Source organism: Gopherus flavomarginatus, chromosome 12, assembly GCF_025201925.1.
Source record: "Gopherus flavomarginatus isolate rGopFla2 chromosome 12, rGopFla2.mat.asm, whole genome shotgun sequence".
In the NCBI taxonomy this organism is placed as follows: Eukaryota; Metazoa; Chordata; order Testudines; family Testudinidae; genus Gopherus; species Gopherus flavomarginatus.
Genome location: NC_066628.1, coordinates 27,741,124 through 27,763,009, shown reverse-complemented (window position 1 = coordinate 27,763,009; position 21,886 = coordinate 27,741,124). Strand labels below are relative to the sequence as shown.

General features: G+C 43.5%; 1 protein-coding gene across 6 annotated transcripts in view; it reads right to left on the bottom strand.

Moving 5' to 3' along the window:
- The window catches only part of DNAH9 (dynein axonemal heavy chain 9), a 392,319-nt gene that overhangs the window by 208,958 nt on the left and 161,475 nt on the right, over positions 1-21,886 (bottom strand). For 5 of the 6 annotated variants that reach the window (XM_050919194.1, XM_050919196.1, XM_050919197.1 and 2 more), the window contains 4 exons: positions 20,216-20,377; positions 12,080-12,276; positions 8,224-8,386; positions 2,300-2,423 (listed from right to left, as the gene is read on the bottom strand). In XM_050919194.1, coding sequence (XP_050775151.1) covers positions 2,300-2,423; positions 8,224-8,386; positions 12,080-12,276; positions 20,216-20,377 — 646 coding nt within the window. Of the gene's footprint in view, positions 1-2,299; positions 2,424-8,223; positions 8,387-12,079; positions 12,277-20,215; positions 20,378-21,886 lie in introns of those variants that run through there. The other variant, XM_050919199.1, reaches the window with a different exon arrangement.

The following is a 21,886-nucleotide window of genomic DNA, read 5'->3' as shown; positions in this document are numbered from 1 at the left end:
ACCATGGACCAGAGGGGAGGAAAGGTTAAGTACAGGTAGTCCTCCGACGAATGACACAATCAGTTCCTGAAAATTGTGTCGTAAGTTGAAACGTCGTAACTCAGAACGTCACTCCACTCTATCGCAGGACCAAGCATCGTGAAGTTGAAACCAATTGTGAATCAGGGCATCATAAGTGCCGTTCATCGTACGTCGAACGTTGTAAAGTCGAGGACTGCCTGTATACACTTCGAGCTGGATGTATATCTGCACTAGATCTCATTGAATAGTGTGCTAGAAATAGAAGTTTAGCTGCTGCTGTAGTGCATGCGCCAGGATGGGCCAGCCACCCGAGCAGGTACCTAGGGTCTCCCAGCCAGGATTGTATTTGGGGAGGGGCTAGCCCCTCCCTCCACTCATGCCTCTGTGGCTACACTGTTATTTTTAGCACATTAGCTTGATCAAAGTTGGTGTGGGTATGTCTATCTGAGCCAGGGCTGCCCAGAGGATTCAGGGGGCCAGGAGCAAAGCAATTCCAGGGGCCTCTTCCATTAAAAAAAGTTGCAATACTATAGAATACTATATTCTCATGGGGGCCCCTAGGGGCCTGGGGCAAATTGCCCCACTTGCCCCTCCCTCTGGGCGGCGCTGATCTGTGCTGGGAATGACACCCCCACACCCTTAGGTAGCTTGGCCCTCCTTGGTCATAACCATCTCCAGGATCGCAGGCAGCTTTCTCATACATGTATAAAGACAGAAAGACAAACACACACACACTCAAAAGGAAGACAAAGAAAGCTCCACTTTGACTAAGGCAGAGAATAAGCAGGAAAGCACCAGGCCTTCCTCTTCCTTCTATGTACTTCCAGTGGATGGCCACATCACCTGCCCTTCCTCACCTATCCTCCCCCATTTTTAGCAAGGAAGGGTGAAACAGACATGGGCAAGCAAAGGGAGAAAAGGAGAAGGGGGATAGAATCAAGATCGCCACCTTAGACAGATGGTGAATGGCAGAAGGACCCCCCTCCACCCTACCTGGGGCTGATGGAGAGGGAGGTCTGGTCTCATGGGTCCTTCTAAGCAAATAAAAATAATTTCATATAAGGAGCCAGAGGACCTCATAAGCCCATTATACCACCCCATTAAAGTCCTCACTGATCAGCTAGCTCTGACTTGCTCTCAATAAGATCATGTCTTCATTTAAGAGCAGACCCACAGAAGCAAACGAGCAGCCCTCTGGTGACCGGAAGGGAAACAGAAAACTATAAAAGAGGCTGTGTGGGCCTCCTCCATGCTGACAGGCACCTACAGTGCTGTAATTAGAGCTGGTGAATGCTCATGTTGGCCCCGCAGGTGGGCAGCACATGGGGTTGCTGGGGGAACTACACACAACACACAATTTACCCAGCAAATTAAAACCCTCTTCCTGGTTAGGAACTATCCACACACAGTCTCTGGCATCTTCAAATTCATTTGCTGTTCAGATTGTTTGAACACAATATGAACATACTTCAGCCAGTGGGCTGTTCACAAACTTCGCTTCAGCAATGAATGCAATACTAATATTCTATGTCAACTCATGGTTATTCACTAAATTTGTGGTGTATCACTGGTCATCTCAGTCCACTGTTTTGCTTCTGTGTCCTGCTAAGCTAACTGGGAGTGAGGTGAAATGCAAATGCTGAATTCACATGCAAATGTCATGGTCTGCATAGAAATCGGGGTATTCATGGGAAGAACAGCTATTCTCCAAGCACACAAAACCCAGACACACAAATGTGTCTAAAAAAATTAACAAGAAAGGAACGTGATTGGACTGAACAGCTATCTGACATTTGAACACATGGTCTTTCAATGGCTTTGCATTAGTCACCCAGTTCTGACAAACAGTGAAGTCTGTAACTAGGACTAGTGGGAATTATGTCATACGACTAAACTGCCTCTCATTGGGATGGACACTGCACATCCTTCAATGAAACACTTCCTCTGACTCCACACTCCACTAGCACATTGCCCCACACAGAAGTGACTTAACAAGCATAAGTAGAATTAAAGAGCTATGAAAGTAGGGCGCAAACTAACTGACTGGGTCATAGATGTCTGAGAAGGCCAAAATCTACTAGCTGGTGGACTCCTCCGCTAAGACGACCTGAGCACTGCTTTCTTCCTTGTGGGTTAATTTACAAATTGTGTAGCTTACTTTGTTTAGTTGTCATTTTTAGCAAATGTTAGAATCTTTTCCATGGAACAGCTGCAGACTTTACTACGTGCACATTTACATGGGAACGGAGAATGGAAATAAAGTCAATGAGATGCATACCTGAAGCTAACAAGTCATTTACCAGCACTAAGAACCTTTCATCAGCTACCTGGGCATCGGTCATAAGGAATACAGTGCCAACATTCTTCACTCCAGTTTTAATATACTGGTTTGCCAAGTCTGCCTGTAGATTGAAAAGAAAATAAGTAAGGAGTTTGTGTTCATCTACTGCAAAGTCTTGGTCATACCGTGTGTTTTCATTGGGGACATTTCAGGCAGGATGTTGCCTATTCAAAATCTTCTGATGAACTGAAAACAAAACGATCAGAATTAATTAGCATGAAGCTTGCTCTTTATATCTTCTCCGCTTTATTTTCAAGGATACTGCCAGTATTAATTATTATTACTTGCTAAGCATTGACAACTTGCTCTGTGCTGTACAAAAAGACAAATAAAAAGACAGACCCTGAGAAAACTGAGACACAAAATACAACATTTTCTGAATCATTTTATTCAGGAAATGATCTTTTTAAAACTTTCGGTTTGGAGACAGGGCATTTAAAAACCACAGATTATTGCTGAAGATGGAGCACTTGCTATTTCTGTTAAACTTGGAAGGTAGAATCTCTGATTAGTTTGAAATGTAGATCGTGCCAGATTGCAGAGACCTTTCTACACAGTGATCTACTGCTGGTGGCTGCTGCCACAATATTTAAAGTCTTGTGTTGCACAATTAAGGAATACATTGACTCATATATGTGATGGGACAGAGGTATTTTGGAGATGATCTTAGTGGCTGGATACACTGTTCTTTCTGTCCCTATTCTCTACTTGTCCCTTTTTATTTCAGTAATTCAGCATGGTATGTTCCCAACACACTGTGCAGCTGAGAGAAAGAGCCTCAGTTAAGGACTTCTATTCTGCCCACAGAGTAGCAAGACCATAAGAATGTTGTGAAAAAATTTCTTTTCCATTGCATCATTTCTTCTCCCCTTTGGAGGGTATACTGGGAATATTTTTGATAGGACTAGTTAACTGTGCTGTTTTCCTTCCTTCATCCCTTTCCTTCAGAAAGCGCACAAGCGCAAATAGATTCTGCCAAGCATTTCTGATTGCATTCATGAGAAGGGCTCAATTACTATCACAAAGTCACATGAGCCCTCTATCAGACTCATAGATTTTAAGGCCAGAAGGGATCATCATGATCATCTAGTCCAGAGGTAGGCAACCTATGGCATGTGTGCCGAAGGCGGCACGTGAGCTGAATTTCAGCGGCATTCACACTGCCCGGGTCCTGGCCACCAGCCAGGGAGGCTCTGCATTTTAATTTAATTTTAAATGAAGCTTCTCAAACATTTTTAAAAACTTACTTACTTTACATACAACAATAGTTTAGTTATATATTATAGACTTAGAGAAAGAGACCTTCTAAAAACGTTAAAATGTATTTACTGGCACACGAAACCTTAAATTAGAGTGAATAAATGAAGACTCCGCACAACACTTCTGAAAGGTTGCCAACCTCTGATCTAGTCTGACCTCCTGCAGATTGCAGGCCACAGAACTTCATCCACTCGCTCCTGTAATAGATCCCTAACTTTTGGCTGAGTTACTGAAATCCTCAAATCATGGTTTAAAGACTTAAAGTTAGAGAAAATACATCATTTACTCTAGTTTAAACCTGCAAGTGACTCAAGCCACATGTTGCAGAGGAAGGTGAAAAAGCCCCAGAGTCTCTGCCAGTCTGACCCAGGAGAAAATTCTTTCCCGATCCAAAATGTGGTGATCAGTTAGACCCTGAGCATATGGAAAAGACCCATCAGGCAGACAGCTGGGACAGAATTCTCTATAATAACTCAGAGCCCTCCCTATCTAGCGTCCTTTCTCCAGCCATTGGGGATTTTTGCTACTGGCAGTCGCCAATGGGCCACATGCTATTGCAGGCAGTCTCATCATATCCCTCCATAAACTTAGCAAGCTCAGTCTTGAAGCAAGTTAGGTTTTTTTGTCCTCGCTGCTCCCCTTGGAAAACAGTTCCAGAACTTCACTCCTCTGATGGTTAGAAACCGTCACCTAATTTCAAGCCTATACTTGTTGATGGCCAGTTTATATCCATTTGTTCTTGTGTCAGCAATGATACTCAAATAACTCTTCTCCCTCACTGGTATCTATTCCTCAGATGTATTTATAGAGAGCAATCATATCTCCCCTCAACCTTCTTTTGGTTAGGCTAGGCTGCACTTCAGTAGTGGTCAAATTGGTTGAAACTATCGTAAAGAACAAAATTGTCAGACACATAGATGAACATGATTTGTTGGAAAATAGTCAACATGTTTTCTGTAAAGTGAAATCATGCCTCACCAATCTACCAGAATTCTTTGAGGGGGTCAACAAGCATGCGGACAAAGGAGATCCAGTGGATATAGTGTATTTAGATGTTCAGAAAGCCTTTGACAAGGTACCTCACCAAAGACTCTCAAGCAAAATAAGCAGTCATGGGATAAGAGAGATGGTTCTCTTATAGATTGGTAACTGGTTAAAAGATAGGAAACAAACAATAGGAATAAATGGTCAGTTTTCAGAATGAAGAGAGGTAAATAGTGATGTCCGCCAGGGGTCTGTACTGGGACCAGTCCTATTCAACATATTCATAAATGATCTGGAAAAAGAGGTAAACAGTGAGGTGGCAAAATCTGCAGATGTTACAAAACTACTCAAGATAGTTAATTCCCTGGCAGACTGCAAAGAGCTACAAACGGATCTCACCAAACTGAGTGACTGGGCAACAAAATGGCAGATGAAATTTAATGTTGATAAATGCAAAGTAATGCACATTGGAAAACATAATTCTAACTATACATACACAATGATGAGGTCTAAATTAGCTGTTAACACGCAAGGAAGATCTTGGAGTCATTGTGGATAGTTCCCTGAAATCATACACTCAATGTGCAGCGGCAGTCAAAAAGGCAAACAGAATGTTGGGAATCATCAAGAAAGGGATACATAAGAAGACAGAAAATATCATATTGCCTCTATATAAATCCATGGTAGGCCCACACCTTGAATATTGCATGCAGATGTGGTCGCCCCATCTCGAAAAAATTATCTTGGAATTGGAAAAGGTTCAGAAAAGGGCAACACAAATTATTAGGGGTATAGAATGGCTTCTGTATGAGGAGAGATTAATAAGACTGGGACTTTTCAGCTTGGAAAAGAGGCAACTAAGGGGGGATCTGATAGAGGTCTATAAAATCATGAGCGGTATAGAGAAAGCAAATAAGGAAGTGTTATTTACTCCTTCTCATAATACAAGAACAAGGGGTCACCAAATGAATTGAATAGGTAACAGGTTTAAAACAAACACAAAAAAGTATTTTTTCACACAATGCACTGTCATCCTCTGGAACTCCTTGCCAGAGGATATTGTGAAGGCCAAAACTATAATGGGGTTCAAAAGGGAGCTAGATAGATTCATGGAAGATAGGTCCATCAATGGCTATTAGCCAGGATGAGCAGAAATGGTGTCCCTAGTCTCTGTTTGACAGAAGCTGAGACTGGGTGACAGGGCATGGATCACTTGATGATAATCTGTCTGTTCACTCCCTTTGGGGCACCTGCCATTGGCCACTGTCAGAGGACAGGATACTGGGCTTGATGGACCTTTGATCTGACCCAGTATGGTTTGTTCTTGTAAACAAGCCAAGCTCTTTGAGTCTTCTCTTATAAGATAGGGTGATCAGAGGAATAGAAAACCTATTAGCACTTCTCTGCACCAGTTCCAGTTTTAATTCATCTTTCTTAAACATGGGAGACCAGCACTGCATGCAGTATTCCAGATGAAGTCTCACCAGTGCCTGGTGTAATGGTACTAACATTTCCCTGTCTCTGATGGAAATACCTTGTCTAATGAATCCTAGGACTGCATTAGCCTTTTCCACAGCAGCATCACACTGACAGCTTATGGTCATCCTATGATCTCCTATTCATGTACATGTATTCATGCACATGCATTCATGCTAGCTCTCATCAGGCTCATGTGAGTACAAATAGCAGTGCAGCCACAGTAGGACAGAAGCAGCAGCAGTGGCGTGACGGGTATTAAAGCTGTGGGGATATACTCAGCATGCCTCTGCTGCTGCTACCCGTGATACTGCAGCTACGTTGCTATTTATACTTGCACTAGCTCAATCAGAGCTAGTGCACATGTGTGTACACGAGTTGGGGTATCACACCCTTAGCTTGTACTGTAGACACAGCCTAAGGTACAGGGTTGCCCCCATTACCATGGTACCCGAGCACCACACAATCTTCAATGTATGTATCCTCCCAAACCCCATGATGCAGGGCATGGCTACTATCCCTGTTGTACAGAGGGGGAACTGAGGCACAGAGAGACTATCTGACTTACACAAGCTTTCACAGGGAGGTTGTGGTAGGGCAGGGACTTGAACCCAGATGTCCTAGCCCTAGGCTAGTGCCCCAAACACTGGACTATCCTTCCTCCCCTTTTCAGACTGACTGCCTTACAATTATGAACATAAAATAACACTATTATTTAAAACACAGTAATAGCAAAAACTGTCACTGTGATTCCAGTTTTTTCTTCCTACTACCTCAGCTGGCCTTTCCCATTAGTTCATGTGAACAGAATACAGTGGGAATAGAAAGCCGCTCAGGATAGTACATTGACCCTTGCTTCTGAAATGCATTTAGAACTTCAGTAGGTAAATATGGTTCTACCAAACACAGTCAGTTGTTATATTTGCTATAGAACACCTAGAATAAGTGATTTAGAACAATGCTAAGGGTCAACGGCAGACTGAGCCATCTTGCTCTTCTAGACCCAAGAAAAAATAATCAACCAGTATTTCATAAATTCCTGTAGAATGGGTACAGATTGAAAGGAATGTCAAACAACCTTTCACCATCACAGAACCTGAAACAAGAACGTGCTTTGGAAACAAGCTTCTGAACGTAAGAATCAGAGTACACCCTTTGTGGGAAGAGTAAGCTATCTAACAAATAGGAGGAGGTCAGCACCAGATTATCCCAGGAAACTTTTCATGGGTAGAACTGAATGGGTGAGAATAGATAGGCTCAGGATGATTGCACAGGCATGTCAGAAAGCAAAACAAACAAACTGATCAGAGCTGCAAAGTTATCTGAAGGGAGAAGATGATGTAACATTAAATAAAAACTCCAGTGATTCCTCATAATACATTTGATTATTAAATAAACATTGTCGAAAAGCCAAATCTTGCAGTCCCCACTGAAGTCAATGACCCTAAATAAGAAAGCAAATGCATTTAAATATGAGCTTTCAAAACTTGGTAGAGATTTGCTGATGATTTGCTATCGCCAGAGCTATAACTGGCCTCTCAGTGGACGCTGTTCATGCCAGCAGGAGACCCAGTCTGATGACGCAGGACAGGACTTGAACAATGTAGCTCCAGTTTGCCTTGGTGGGAAAGCAAGGAGACATCGCAAACCCATGTCCTACATCATTTTTCAGCAACTAAAACATTTATAAATCATTCTCTTTGCATCAAACAAAACTGTCTCACGGCTTCCAATTCACAGTTTACTAGAAAAATGTATTGTCAGGATCCATTGCTGTTTCCAGCTCTTATAGCCTCCAGGAAGTGGGAGATGGACTGGATATGACTTAATAAAACTCTCCCACCTCTAGCTACATCATTCCATAGCAGGTTACTCCTGGGTTAAGTATTCTTTTTATTGTCTTAAAATTGTAATAATTTATTATATTAATCATTATCATCGACTCTCTATAGCCTTTTACAGGTACAAAGCCATGAGCAAACACTAACTGATGAATTTTGGAGACTGTTCTTTGCGATCTGATTGGAATCTCTTTTCATGTACACTGGAGGTTTCTCAAACACATAGAAAAGACAAAGCTCTGTGTGGAGGAAGTACAAGTTTCTGTTTCCTCTCCCTTCCCACCATTCAACGCCACCTACCTTCAGGTCAGGGATTCCATAGCCTTTCCTCAGAGTGATTTGGAAAACCTCCAGTGAGCTAATGAAAGCCGCAAGTCTTGTCAGGCTCTGCTTGCCGCTTCCACCTACACCAACCAATAGGGCATTTCCTCTGGGTGATTCTAAGATACGATTGATGCGGCAACTAAATTGAAGCATATAGAATCTCTGGTCAAGAAGACTTTTTTCCATATGGAGCATTTCAATACATATTTTACTGAGTAACAAATTAGACTGAGAATAGTAGCAGAATCACAGCAGTGCTGCCAATCTAAGGGGCATGTTTGCAGTCGATGCTTTTCACGTGAGGTCTGTAGTAAACAACACAACCAACCAGTAAATGCTTCTATGGCAATTCAGAGCTTCTCATCTCAGTTATTTCTGGATTCATATGCTGTGTTATGGTGTTCAGGAACATCTTACAGTAAAGGTCAGTCCTCCATTTACATGGAACATGGGTCAAACCAGACTAAATTGCTGTGTAAATGTGCTCTAATTAGTCCCGCTAGTAGATATTTCCCCTCAGAAAATGTCCAAGGATCCACATTAACTGTGGCCTTGATGACATTGGTGAGCTATTAGTCCATGAAGAGGCAGATTATGTATTATTAATATCTTCATGTATCTAGATCAGTGGAAATCCCTTCTAGGAAAGCTGTGTCAATATTTCTTCCTCAACAAAACTACTAATTCTTTAAGGGCCAGATTCTGTCACCCCTGCTCACACTGACATACGGAGTAGTCTCACCAGTGACATGCACAAGGATGGGGCACTAAATAAAGATTCATTGATTATAAGGGCATATTACTGTGATCTGAGCACCAGTGTAACAAAGGCCAGAGGTCGACCTTGAGTTAATTCCTGTTTGCACTAGACTATATCCTTCAGAAAAAGTGTGCTAACAAAGAAGAGTGAGCTAATCGTGTGAAGATGACACATTTCTGAGAACATTCAACAGGAAATATTGTAGAAGTAAATCACTCTCAGCAGAAGAGGGGAAAATCTCACTCACTAGCCAGAGTTTAGATCCCAGTGCAGTGATTAACAGGGCCATGGGGCCTGCAATTTCACGATTTTACTGAAAGCGAAAGGACACAAGCTGCGTTGGGGCATGTCCGAGAAGCTAACTTCAAGGAGGTATGGGAAAATGGCAGAAAAGGGTTTATTTACTTTTTGGAACTATAAGGAGGACTTTAAAACTTACATGAAACTTGTGGTAGCAGTTAGAGAAATTCAAAAACTACTGCAGGTCACCTTTAAAAAACACTAGGGTAGTGGCAGATTGACCCCCTGCGGACTGAAATCTCCTCTCCACAACACTGGCTCAGCAAAAACAGTGGCAATGCAAGCTCCAGCCAAAACTAGCACTCCTTGCTCCTTCTACCGCCTAGGGAGGCCATCATGGAAGGCATTATCATGCCCAGGCTCATCAGTATATAGCCTCTCCGCTGACACTGTCAACAACCGAGCGCAAGTGGGATAAGGGGTTTTTAGACACCTGACCCGAGATATGAACTGAGATCAGCACCTCAGTATTCCAGAATAACCCACATGCTTATCCATTAGCTAATTAGACAGCATGGCAGATTTTGCCAGCAATAAAAAGTATGAAAGCACGATCTGGTAGCTAGGGTCCAGAGGCACGCCTATCTCACCCGGCATGCACAGTGAGAAACAGCAGAGAGATTCTCTGGAAACAGTTCCATTGTCTGCCTACATATATGTCTGGGCCTTAATTTCCATACAACAAAGCCAACAGGATAAAATACTGATTTCTAACCGTTTGCAATCAGTTGGGACCTTTCTTTTGACTTGCTGCTATCCCACTTTTCATTCAAGTAGCTAAGAACACAATAAAAGCACCAGCCATTTTTGTTTCTCTCCAAAGAAACTTTAACTACTTGTAGTTCATATTCCATCCGTTCCCTCTCCCAGACATGTCTTGAATAAGAGAATAATTCATTTGCATTTTAAATTAGGTCGGGATGTCATGAGATGCCCCACTGGACTCAGCTGGCCTACCTGTTTAATTTCATTTCTCATCAGATTTTTCATTGCGTTCAGTGCAATAAGCAAACCACCGATAAAAGTCAGTAATTATGGAAGTGTAGATGTGTGGGTAAGGCCACAGAAATATTTAGTGATTAGCACAGATGGATTTGAACTCTTGAACCACTTGGTGATTCAGCCACTAACTATATTTAACTCCTGAAGTTGAGGAATTAAATCTTGGGTCAGGACTACCAGCTCATATCTGTGGCCCTTTCTGACAGACCGTCTGCGTGTATAAAGGAGGAGGGGAGCAAGGAGGAATGTGAAAACAAAAGTTAAAATTCAGAGCTTTTTCTCTTGATCTTTTACAATATTTAGGGGGAGGCTGCAATCAGATTTTATCCAGCAAGTCCTCTCTGGAGCACACAAGAGAAAATGACAGAGACAACGTTTACATCAAAATCTGAAAAAATTCTAATACTCAGAGTGCTTGTGTGTGTGTCTGCCTTATGCATGGAATATAAAACCAAATACAGTTTGATGATCCAAGCACGCCTTTGCTGAAGATAGACTGCTACTTAATAACTGAATGGAATAAAAGCAGCATAGCATGAAGCAATATTATGGTTTTATTAAATATCAAGGCACTATGCTGCAGGAAATGAAAGGATGGTGAGCTTCTAGGACTCAAAGGAGTAACTGAGTAGACCAAAGGATTGTATCTGTTGTTCTTTTCTATGATAGTAATTGGATTGGTTTCCTGGTACTTAAGGAACGGTGAGCTCACCCTTTCCTAATGAAAAAGTACTGCTTCAGTGTAGCTAATGGGGCTCTAGGGCTCTGTTAGTTCAGAGATTCATAAATACAGTATATATAGTCACCAGGTAACATTTTCAAAAGAGCCTAGGCTCCCAACTCCCATTGATTTCACTTAGATGGACCTAATTCATTTAGGTGCTTCTGGCAATCTCATTAGACACCTATCTGCATTTTTAGGTGCCTAAAAGTCTTTAAAAATCTAACCACAGGATCCTAAATTCCACTGACTTGCAGTGAGACTTAATTGCTAAGGGCCACATTTTCAAAGGTATTCAGTGCCGAAGGGTGCAGACATGTGTCTAGTGGGATTGTCAAAAGGGCTTAAGCATTTTAGGTGATTAAGTTTCATTGAAATCAATGCAGGTAGGCACCATATCTGCTTAGAAACTTTTAACCATCTGCCTAGGCATCACCCTGCAGCTTTAGGCACCTAACACCTTTGAAAGTCACTTGAAAGTGTGACATAGGCTCCTATGTGACTTACAGGCTTTCAAAAATGTTACCACATACCAATTTTCCAAGTTTTTCTTGCACACTGACACAATCAAACTTGTATTTAAAACACATATTAGGGCATCTATGTACTGAGGGCTGGCAAGCAAAATTGTGTGCCCTACTTAGACAGCCCCATTTGAAAATTGAAACCCCTGTGTAATTCGTCTTTGTACTACTACAGTGCCCTCTGCCTGAAGGTTTCAAAGTGCTTGCTAAACATCAATGAGAAAAGGCTTCCAATACCCCTGGGAGATAGGACAGAGATGAGAAGATGAGGTCAGATTCAAAAGTGGCCGCTAATTGGAAGAGCCCCTAGTTTCATGTCCAATTTGAGATACCCAGAGTCTGACTCTTCAGAAGTGCTGCACTCCTACAGCTCCTCCTGACATCATCTGTGATTATGGCTGCTCATCCCCTCTGAAAATATTAACAGAAATGCATTACACAGACCAGCGCTGAAGACATTTAGGCTGATGACTCTGTGAGAGTATAACAACTCTATGAGAGAACAAAGATGGAAAATCCCCTTACACATGGCACATGGCATCTTCAAAGAGCACCAGATTCATGGCAGCATTGACCTCATTGTGGTTATCCAACACTTCCACAAGGATGTGATTCAGTGACTCCCAGGTCTGAACAGGCATGTATTTGGGTTCCCCAACGCCTCTAGCAAAATGGCAGTACATGTTCATCTTCTTGGTTTCCTCTAGAGCCTCCTCGATTTCCTGCCAATGAAATGCAAAAGGTAAATACAGAATGTCCTGTTCCTAGTGCAACAAAGGGAAAGCTCTTTTCCAGGAAACAGATCAATGCAATTCCTCACCAGGTGAGATGGGGGACAAGCCTAGTTTGAAGATACCACTTGGTTTAGATGTAAGACAGACACCTGGCGCCTAGACTGAGGTAGCTGTGTACATGCTCATTGGCAGAAACTCAGACACCATGGGAACTTCAGTGGTGAAAATGTAGGTGCCTAGGAAATTTAGACACCAATAGAGGTAAGCAGCAGCTGAGTGGAGATTCTAAGGATCTCAGTGATGTCTAAATCTTGGGTTAATGTGCCTAAGTCCTTGTCTGGATCTGGACCTTAGGGCTAGATTTATAACATAGTGAGGAACCTAATGATGTAGTTAGGCAGCTACTGGAATTGCCCAAAGTGCCTAGTCACCTACCTCACACTGATTTAAAAAGCAAAGGGACTTAGACTCCTAACTCATTTATAGAATCATAGCGTTTCAGGGTTGGAAGGGACCTCAGGAGGTCATCTAGTCCAATCCCCTGCTCAAAGCAGGATCAATCCCCAACTAAATCATCTCAGCCAGGGCTTTGTCAAGCCTGACCTTAATAACCTCTAAGGAAGCAGATTCCACCACCTCCCTATGTAATCCATTCCAGTGCTTCACCACCCTCCTAGTGAAAAAGTTTTTCCTAATATCCAACCTAAACCTCTCCCACTGCAACTTGAGACCATTACTCCTTGTTCTGTCATCAGGTACCACTGAGAACAGTCTAGATCCATCCTCTTTGGAACTCCCTTTCAAGTACTTGAAAGCAGCTATCAAATCCCCCCTCATTCTTCTCTTCTGCAGACTTAACAATCCCAGTTCCCTCAGCCTCTCATAAGTCATGTGCTCCAGCCCCTAATAATTTTTGTTGTCCTCTGCTGGACTCTTTCCAATTTTTCCATGTCCTTCTTGTAGTGTGGGGCCCAAAACTGGACACGGTACTCCAGATGAGGCCTCACCAATGTCGAATAGAGGGGAATGATCACGTCCGTCGATCTGTTGGCAATGCCCCTACTTACACAGCCCAAAATCCCGTTAGCCTTCTTGGCAACAAGAGAACTTATGCACTTTTGTAAGTGTTGCCCCAAATCTCTGGCATAGTGAACACACAGTATTTCTCAAATGATACAAAGGTTTTCTACACCTGAGCTTTAAATTTGTAGCTAAGCATAATCACAGCTCACAATTTCCAAACCAGCATTTCAAAGCATCTATGTAGCAGTGCAGAGTAAAAGGGGCTCAGCAAACCTTAGCTTTTGTGTTTCCTGACTTTGGGGTGTTTCATTATAAGTTCAGAGGCACTTACAGGAGCCACAAGATAATTTCAGGAAGTTCAGCCACCTAATGGCAAGGATCGTAATGAAAGCTAGCACTGGGACATTACACTTTAAAAAGGGAGGGTTTTCTGTAAAAGGTCCCTATAGCAGGGTAGACACATGCTCCTGCCCTGAGGGGCTTAAAACAGCCCTAGGAAAGGGCTGTGGGAGGAGAAGGTAGTCACTGAGCTGATTGGGGGAAGCAGGCAGAACTGTGGCCATGCCCCAAAACAGAGCCCAGCTGGCCCTTATAAGAGGCTGTGAGCCAGAAACCCAAACAGTCTCCCTCTGAAGGCAGAGAGATAGGGGCCTGGCTGCTGGGAAGCGCAGGGTACTTAGAAAAAGGCAGGGCTGGGGAAAGGCCAGAGGGGCTGGGGAGCTCTAGGTTGGCAACTCCCTAGGCTGCAGGGCCTTGTTCAAGACCCCATAGAGGTACTGCGTTGCAGAGAAAGGCAGCAGGTCTAAAACCCCTTGCCAGTGATGAGTGGCTTACACTGCAGTCTGCCCCAGGGAATGGGGACTAGTTGGTGACTGGCAGTAGCCTTATACTGAGGAAAGGTAGGGATAGGGGGTAGGGAGACCCCAAGACTGAAGGGTTACTAACAGAGGGGCAGCACCTCAGAGAAAGGGGCACTGGGGTCCTGCGAGGGATATGGGGACCAGCGGTAAGGCAGATCACTGGCCTGCAGAGGGTGCCCTAGAAGCTGGATGAGCTAATTCTAGACAGACATCAGCAGGAGGTGCCGCAGGGGTGAGTCCTGCACTGCTACAGTCCCAAAAACTTTAACATCAAAAACGAGGAAATTAAAATCCTTTGGATTCAGCATGGTGGCTGCTCAAGCATACCATAGCAGCATCATGGAAGGTAGATCTATGCCCCTGAACTCAAAAGAGAAGCAGGAAGGTTGAGTGACAAGGTACAGGAGGTTACTGAAGCCAAACAGGTATCTTTCAAAATAAATCAAAAGTCAGCCCAAGTGAAATGAATAAAAAGGAACCTCATCTACAGTGAGTGAAAATGTAAAATTGAAATTAGGATGGTTAAGAAGGAATTTGAAAAGTAAATAGCCATTGTCACAGAAACAATGAGGAAAACAGCAATTGACAGACTGGATCAGACAGTGGCCAGCATAGGTGCTGGAACTAGGGATGCTGCTGTGCCCCCTAGCTTAAAGTGGTTTCTATCATATACAAGATTTACTGTTTGGGTCAACAGCTCTCAGCACCCCCTCTATATAAATTGTTCCAGCACCCCTGGTGGTTGGTGCCAGATGAGTCAGAGGAAGGTGTAAGAATCCCACAGTAGGCAGGTATGGGGTAATCTGCCATGCACATAGGTCTGAAACGCTTAGGATGAAGGGTTAATCTTCCTTCTTATTTTTTTTATTATTTATCACCCTGGATATTCTTGTGATCCATCTCAATGTCCAATCTCTTTTTGAACCTTGCTAAATTATTTGGCTCAATGACTTTCTGCAAGTGAGTTCTACAGTCTACTTAAATGTGTGAAAAAGGATTTCCTTTTACCAGTTTGAACTTCCAACTTCATTAATTTAATTGACTTTCCCCATGTTCTTGTGAGATAGAGAACAAAAGCTTCTCATCTCCTCTTCAGACCATCCATTATTTGATAGACCGTAACATGTCCCCTCTTATTTCTCTCCTTAGCAATGTGACAATCCCAATCTTTTCAATTTATCTTCATACGAGGGTTTTTTCAGGCCTTTCTCATTGCTCTTCACTGAACCCCTTCAGTTCTATTATATCCTTTTTGAGATGGGATGACCAGGACAGCCACTGTATTGTGAGATAACTGGTGCCTCTGCTGTACCACAAGAGGGCAGAAGAAGCACTTAAGGAGAATAAGGACACTGCAAGGAAGCCATTCTGAAGGTTGTGGCAGAGTCTGTATCACTAAGAAATTTTTAATCAAGAGTGAATATCAGGGTTGGAAGGAACCTCAGGAGGTCATCTAGTCTAACCTCCTGCTCAGAGCAGGACTAATCCCCAGGCAAATTTTTGTCCCAGATCCCTAAGTAGCTCCCTCAAGGATTGAGCTCATAACCCTGGGTTTAGCAGGCCAATGCTCAAACCACTGAGCTATCCCTCTCCATGAAAGCACTGCTCTAGGAATTATTGTGGGTAAGTTCTATAACCCGTGTTATGCAGAAGGTCAGACTGCACAATGTGCAGTCTGTGCAAAGGAGCACAATGGCCCTTTCTGGCCTTGGAATCTATACTATTTCTCTGGCCTCAGTTGTCACGAGAGGGGGCTCAAGGAGGTCCCTATCCTTTTCAGGGATTAGAAATGAGGCCCTGTCACAGGTGGAGCTATAAAAAGAGCTGATGCTGAAACAAGTTAGCAATGATCAAGAAAAAAGACAAGCAGTGAGGTGGCAAAGCTTACAGAAGACACTAGATTATTTAGACTAGGCCAGACCGGAGAAAGCACTGAGGAACTTCTAACAGCCCTGACAGTTGGGTAGCACTAGTGGAGATGAAATTCAGTCATGATAAATGCAATGTTATGCACATTGGAAGGAATACTGTTAAGTATCCACACTTCTCACTGGGCTCTAAATTAACACTCCCCAGGCAGGAACCAGAGCTGGACATTGCTGTGGACAGCTCCATGAAAACCTCTCTTCTATGGGCAATGATGGCTGTAAAGCAAACAACATGTGAGGGCACTACAGGAAAGGAATAAAATATAAAACTGACACATTATAATGCCATTATATATATCCATGGTTCACCATCTCCTGTAGAACTGTATTTAATTCTGGTCACTCTATTGAAAAGGATATAGTGAAAATAGAGGGAGGTCAGAGAATGATTTCAGGCCTGGCTAAACTTCCCTAGGAAGAGGGAATGAGAAGATTGTGACTGTTAAGCAAACAAAAGTACATGTCAAAATACAGTTAAGCCTATTAAAGACTAAAATATGCACAAAAAGGAGAAATTTGCATGTGGTACTTAAAACATTGTGTTTTTAAGAACATGGTATATGAACCAATAAAGTTTGGAAACCACTGGCTTAGAGAGAAGATGAGTAGGGAAGCCTGCCAAACAATCAGTGGGGCCCCTGGACAACTGAGGTGCTAACGGAGCACTCAAGAAAGATAAGGCCATTCCGAAGAAGCTAAATGAATTCTTTGCATCAGTCTTCATTGCAGAGGATGTGAGGGAGATTCCCACATCTGAGACATTTTTTAAGTGGGATAGCTGAGTGATTTGAGCATTGGCCTGCTAAACCTAGAGTTATGAACTCAATCCTTGAGGGGACCACTTAGGAATCTGGGGCAAAATCAGTACTTGGTCCTGCTAGTGAAGGCAGGGGGCTGGACTATATGACCTTTGGGGGTCCCTTCCAGTTCTATGCGCTAAGTATATTTCCATATATTTCTGGGTGACAAATCTGAGGAACTGTCCCAGACTGAGGTGTAGATAGAATGGGTTTTTGGAACAAATTGATAAACTAAACGGTAATAAGTCCCCAGGACTAGATAGTATTCACCCAAGAGTTCTGAAGGAATTCAATGAAATTGCAGAACTACTAACTGTGGTATGCAACCTATCACTTAAATCAGCTTCTGTATCAGATGACTGCAGAATACCTAATTGACACCGATTCTTAAAAAAGGTTCCAGAGGAGACCCTGGCAACTACAGGCTGGTAAGTCTAACTGCAGTACAATAGAATTATCAGACACACAGAAGAACGTGATTGAGTGGTCAAGAGTCAACACGGCTTTTGTAAAGGAAATCATGCCTCACCAACCTATCAGAATTCTTAGAGGGGGTCAACAAACATGTGGACAATGTGGATCCAGTTGATAATAGTGCATTTGGACTTTCAGAAAGTCTTGACAAAGTCCCTAACCAAAGGCTCTTAAGCCAAGTCAGCAGTCATGGGATATGAAGGAAGGTCCTTTCATGGATCCCTAACTGGTTGAAAGACAGGAAACAAGCACAGGAATAAATGATCATTTTTCAGAATGAAGTGAGGTAAACAGTGGGATCCCACAGGGATCTGTACTGAGTCCTGTGCTGTTCAACATATTCAGACATGATCTGGAAAAAGGGTAAATGGTGAGGTGGCAAAATTGGTAGATGATACAAAATTATTAAGATAGTTAAGTCCAAAGCAGACTGTGAATAATTACAAAGGAATCTCACAAAACTGGGTGATTGAGCAACAAAATGGCACATGAAATTCAATGTTGATAAATATGAAGTCAAAAAAGCTAACAGAATGTTAGGAACCATTAGGAAAAGGATAGATAATAAGACATAAATATCATAATGGCACTACATAAATCCACGGCAGCTCACACCTTGAATATTGCGTGCAGTTCTGGTTACCTCATCTCAAAGAAGATATATTAGAATTGGAAAAGGTACAGAGAAGTGCACCAAAAATGATTAGAGGTATGGAACAGCTTCCATATGAGGAGAGATTAAAAAGACTGGGACTTTGAAGCTTGGGAAAAAAGGCTAAAGGTAGCTGTGATATAGAGATCTATAACACTATGAATGGTGTGGAGAAAATGCATACAGAAGTGTTATTTACCTCTTTATATTACACAAGAACCGGAGGCCACCCAATGAAATTAATAGGAAGCAGGTTTAAAACAAACAGAAAGGGAGTAGTTCTTCACACAAAACACAGTCAACCTATGGAACTTGTTGCCAGGAGATGTTGTGAAGGCCAAAACTATAACAGGGCTCAAAAAAGAATTAGATAAATTCCTGGAGGGCAGGTCCATCAATAGCTATTAGCCATGATGGACAGTGATGCAACCCCATGCTCTGGGTCTCCCTAGCCTCTGATTGCCAGAAGCAGGAAGTAAACAATAGCGGATGGATCACTCCATGATTGCCTGTTCTGTTTATTCCCTCTAAAGCACCTGACATTAACCTCTGTCAGAAGATAGGTTACTGAGCTGGATGGACCATGGGTCTGACCCAGTATGGCTGTTCTTATAAGTAAAAGGGGACATGATAACAGAATACAAACTGTCACAGAGCAAGTACATTGGGTGCTCCTATTAACCCTCCTTCACAATACAGAGCAAAGGGGCAGTTGCTGAAAATGAAAGGCAACAAATTTCAGTCTGGTTAAAAGATTTTTTATGCAATGCATAATTCAGCCACGAAGCTGATTGCCACAAAGTATTGCTGAGAACAAGCGCTTCTTCAGATTCAACCCAGGATTAGGCAATTATATGGAAGGGGAGAACATCTGCAGATAGCATAGTTATGAGAGAGAAGCTCTGACGTGATCCACTATTCCTAATACTGGGTGCCTCATTGGGGACAGGAAGTACTGCAGGGAAAGCAGGTTGGATGAAGCTGTTAGGACAGGGAGTGCCCGGTGTATGGTGAGAGCTGGAGGCCGAACAGTGCATGGCTGCAGGGTATGTGTACTGGGTCAGCTACCAGTGTCCAGGATGAAGGGCAGGGGGGTCTGAGGGTTCTTGTTCAGTTCAGGGGAGGGAGGGAGCAGCAAAAGAGAGAGGGGCCCACTCATGTGCACACAGAGGGCAAAGCACTAGAGAATCCCCCTCACCTTCAGTATCGCTGGGATCTCTGAGGCTGGATCCCTCTGAGCTCTAAGGCCTGGCCTATACGCAGCGTTGGCACTGGTTTAACTATAGCAGTTGAGGGTGTTACTTTATACTGGGATAATTAAATGAGTACAAGCCCTAGTGTGGACACAGTTATGCCTGTGTAAAAGCACTTTTATTTAACTGCATCCACACTAGCAGGAACATACCATTGTAATGCTACTGGTACAGTCAAAGGGGTGTCACTGTGTGCAGACCAGCCCAAAGGGTGTAGGGTACAGAACTTTCCTTGGAAACATATTGTTGGACCAAGGAGGAGAGCCAAGGACTCAATACTGCGTCTTGACCCCAGCCTCCTCCTGCTGAAACCAGGGAACTCAGCCCAAGCTTGACCCTTGTCTAGCACCTGTCATTGGAGACTCCTGAAGCTCTTTACTTACATTAGTTAATGGAGCCCCTCAGACCCCTGTGAGTCAGGGATCCACTACTTAACTCATTTGACAGACTGGGGCCTGGTCTACACTAGGAATAATCCACACTCCCAAGTGACATAGTTCAACTGACCTAACCACTGATGTAGACAACACTAGGTCGATGGGAGAATTCTCCTGTCAACTTAGCTACTGCCTCTCGGGGAAGTGGAGAACCCCTCCCATCAGCATAAGTAGTGTCTTCATTGAAGCGCGGCAGTGGCCCAGCTGCTGTGTTTTAAGTGTAGACAGTCCTTGGGAAACTGAGACACAAAGAAAGGTGCAGTGACTGGTCCGGAATCCTACAGCAGCCAGTGGCAGAGCTGAGGAGAGACCACAAAAGCCTGAGCACCCTGCCCTGTGTTCTCCCCAACAGTGTCCATCTCCAAACACATAAGTAGTCTTGAGCAGACTTTGGGTCCAGTTATTTTTTTCCTAAATCCACCTCTGCCTCCTGTGCAGCTAGCCCTTGAGAGGATATCCCAGGGCATGTTAATCTGACAAACACCAACTGCAATACTTACATCATAGAACTTCTTTACCATCTCTGTCTGCATTTTATCAAATATGCTGAAATCTGTCTCATCGACCATCTTATCCCGGTACACACGGTTTGACTCATGCAGGTAGAGCTTCACCAAGTCTTGGGGAGTCTTCAGACACTCCAGGGTAGAAAACAGAATGCCCTGTAGAGAACATATACAAACACACATCAGCTACACACAGCACACACAGCTTCTCCTGTATCTGCACTAACATGTCGGGTTTGCGGGTGAAGCGTGACAAATGCAGAACTATTGTAATATCCATGCAGCAGGATTACTGTGTGACTCCCTACCCGGATAGCCCCTGGAGAATGCATACTGTGTTCCCCATGGCTTCCCAGTGTGCCTGCAACAAAGCAGTTTGTGCTGCTTTTGCTTTATTCTGTGCACGAAGGACTCCAAACATTGGCACAAAGAATAACGTCAAAGCAGCACAGAAGGTCATAGGCCACGGAAGAACTGACCTAATTGCTTCGGCATCATCTTGCACCACAGGCAGCCACTGGGCTCTGCACTATTCGGGCCAGCATACTAATAACCCCTAACTCTTACAAAGAGCTGCTCACCAGCAGATCTCAAAGTGCTTTATAAAGGAGTTTTGTATCATCATCCCCATTCCACAGCTGGAGAAACTAAAGCAGAGAAAGGTGTGTGACCTTGCAGGAGTCACTTCAATAGGCCAATGCTGTAGCCAGGAATAGAAGCCAGGCCACCCGAGTCCCAGTACAGAGCTCTATCCACTAAGCGACACTGCCTCCCTGTACCCAGCCCCAGGAAGATCACCTCAGTCCCCCTCCCTGTCTTGGCTGCCAGGACAATGAGTGCAGCTGGGAGAAAGAGGATGTGGTTGGAGTTTCCTACCAAGAGAAGATTAGAAGGTGCAGTGAGTCTGGCCCACCCACCCAAGCAGATATACTGCGCCCAGCAGCTGGGGTGTTAGTGCTCTCTGGACCCTGCTGCTCTTGAGGGGAGAGGCACGGCGGCAGCCACTACTCCTGGGGGCAAAGGAGTCCCCTGCTGCTGTTGCTGCCTCTTTGGGAGGAAAAGGTGGTCCTCCTGGCATCACCACACCAAGTGAGCAGCAGAGCCATGGGGGCCCTGGAATGTCTAAACCAGGCCCTGCAAAGATCTTGGCACAGTGCACTGACTGAGGCTCAGGAGACCTCTCCAAACTGAACTGAATGCTCCTCAGCCCAGAATCAGGGCCCTTCATCTCCCCACACCTTCCCAGTATATCCCTTGTGCTCCCATCAAAGAGGAAAAAGCAGTCTGGAAATCTCGAGTGAGCAGACTTAAAAAAAAAAAATAAGTGACTTTAATTAGGCATGTGCTGTCTAGAGTAAGTATTAGCTGCTGTCAGCTTATAGTGGTGTGTTTACAATGTACCCTATTAAAATGCACAAAAGAATGATATTTCAAAGAGATGTCGCCTATAACTAAGCCTATTAACAATACATAAGGTTTTTAATGACATGAATTAAATATAAAGCTTTATTCCTTATGTCTAATTATTTATACATAAAATATAAAATGCACTAAAATGCAATCTAAAGTGCTCTTGCTTATCAAGTGCTCATGGCTTGACTGGGGTTTTTTTACATTTGAGGATTGGCAAATTGGCATATTTTTTTCTGAACCAAACTGTGTTTT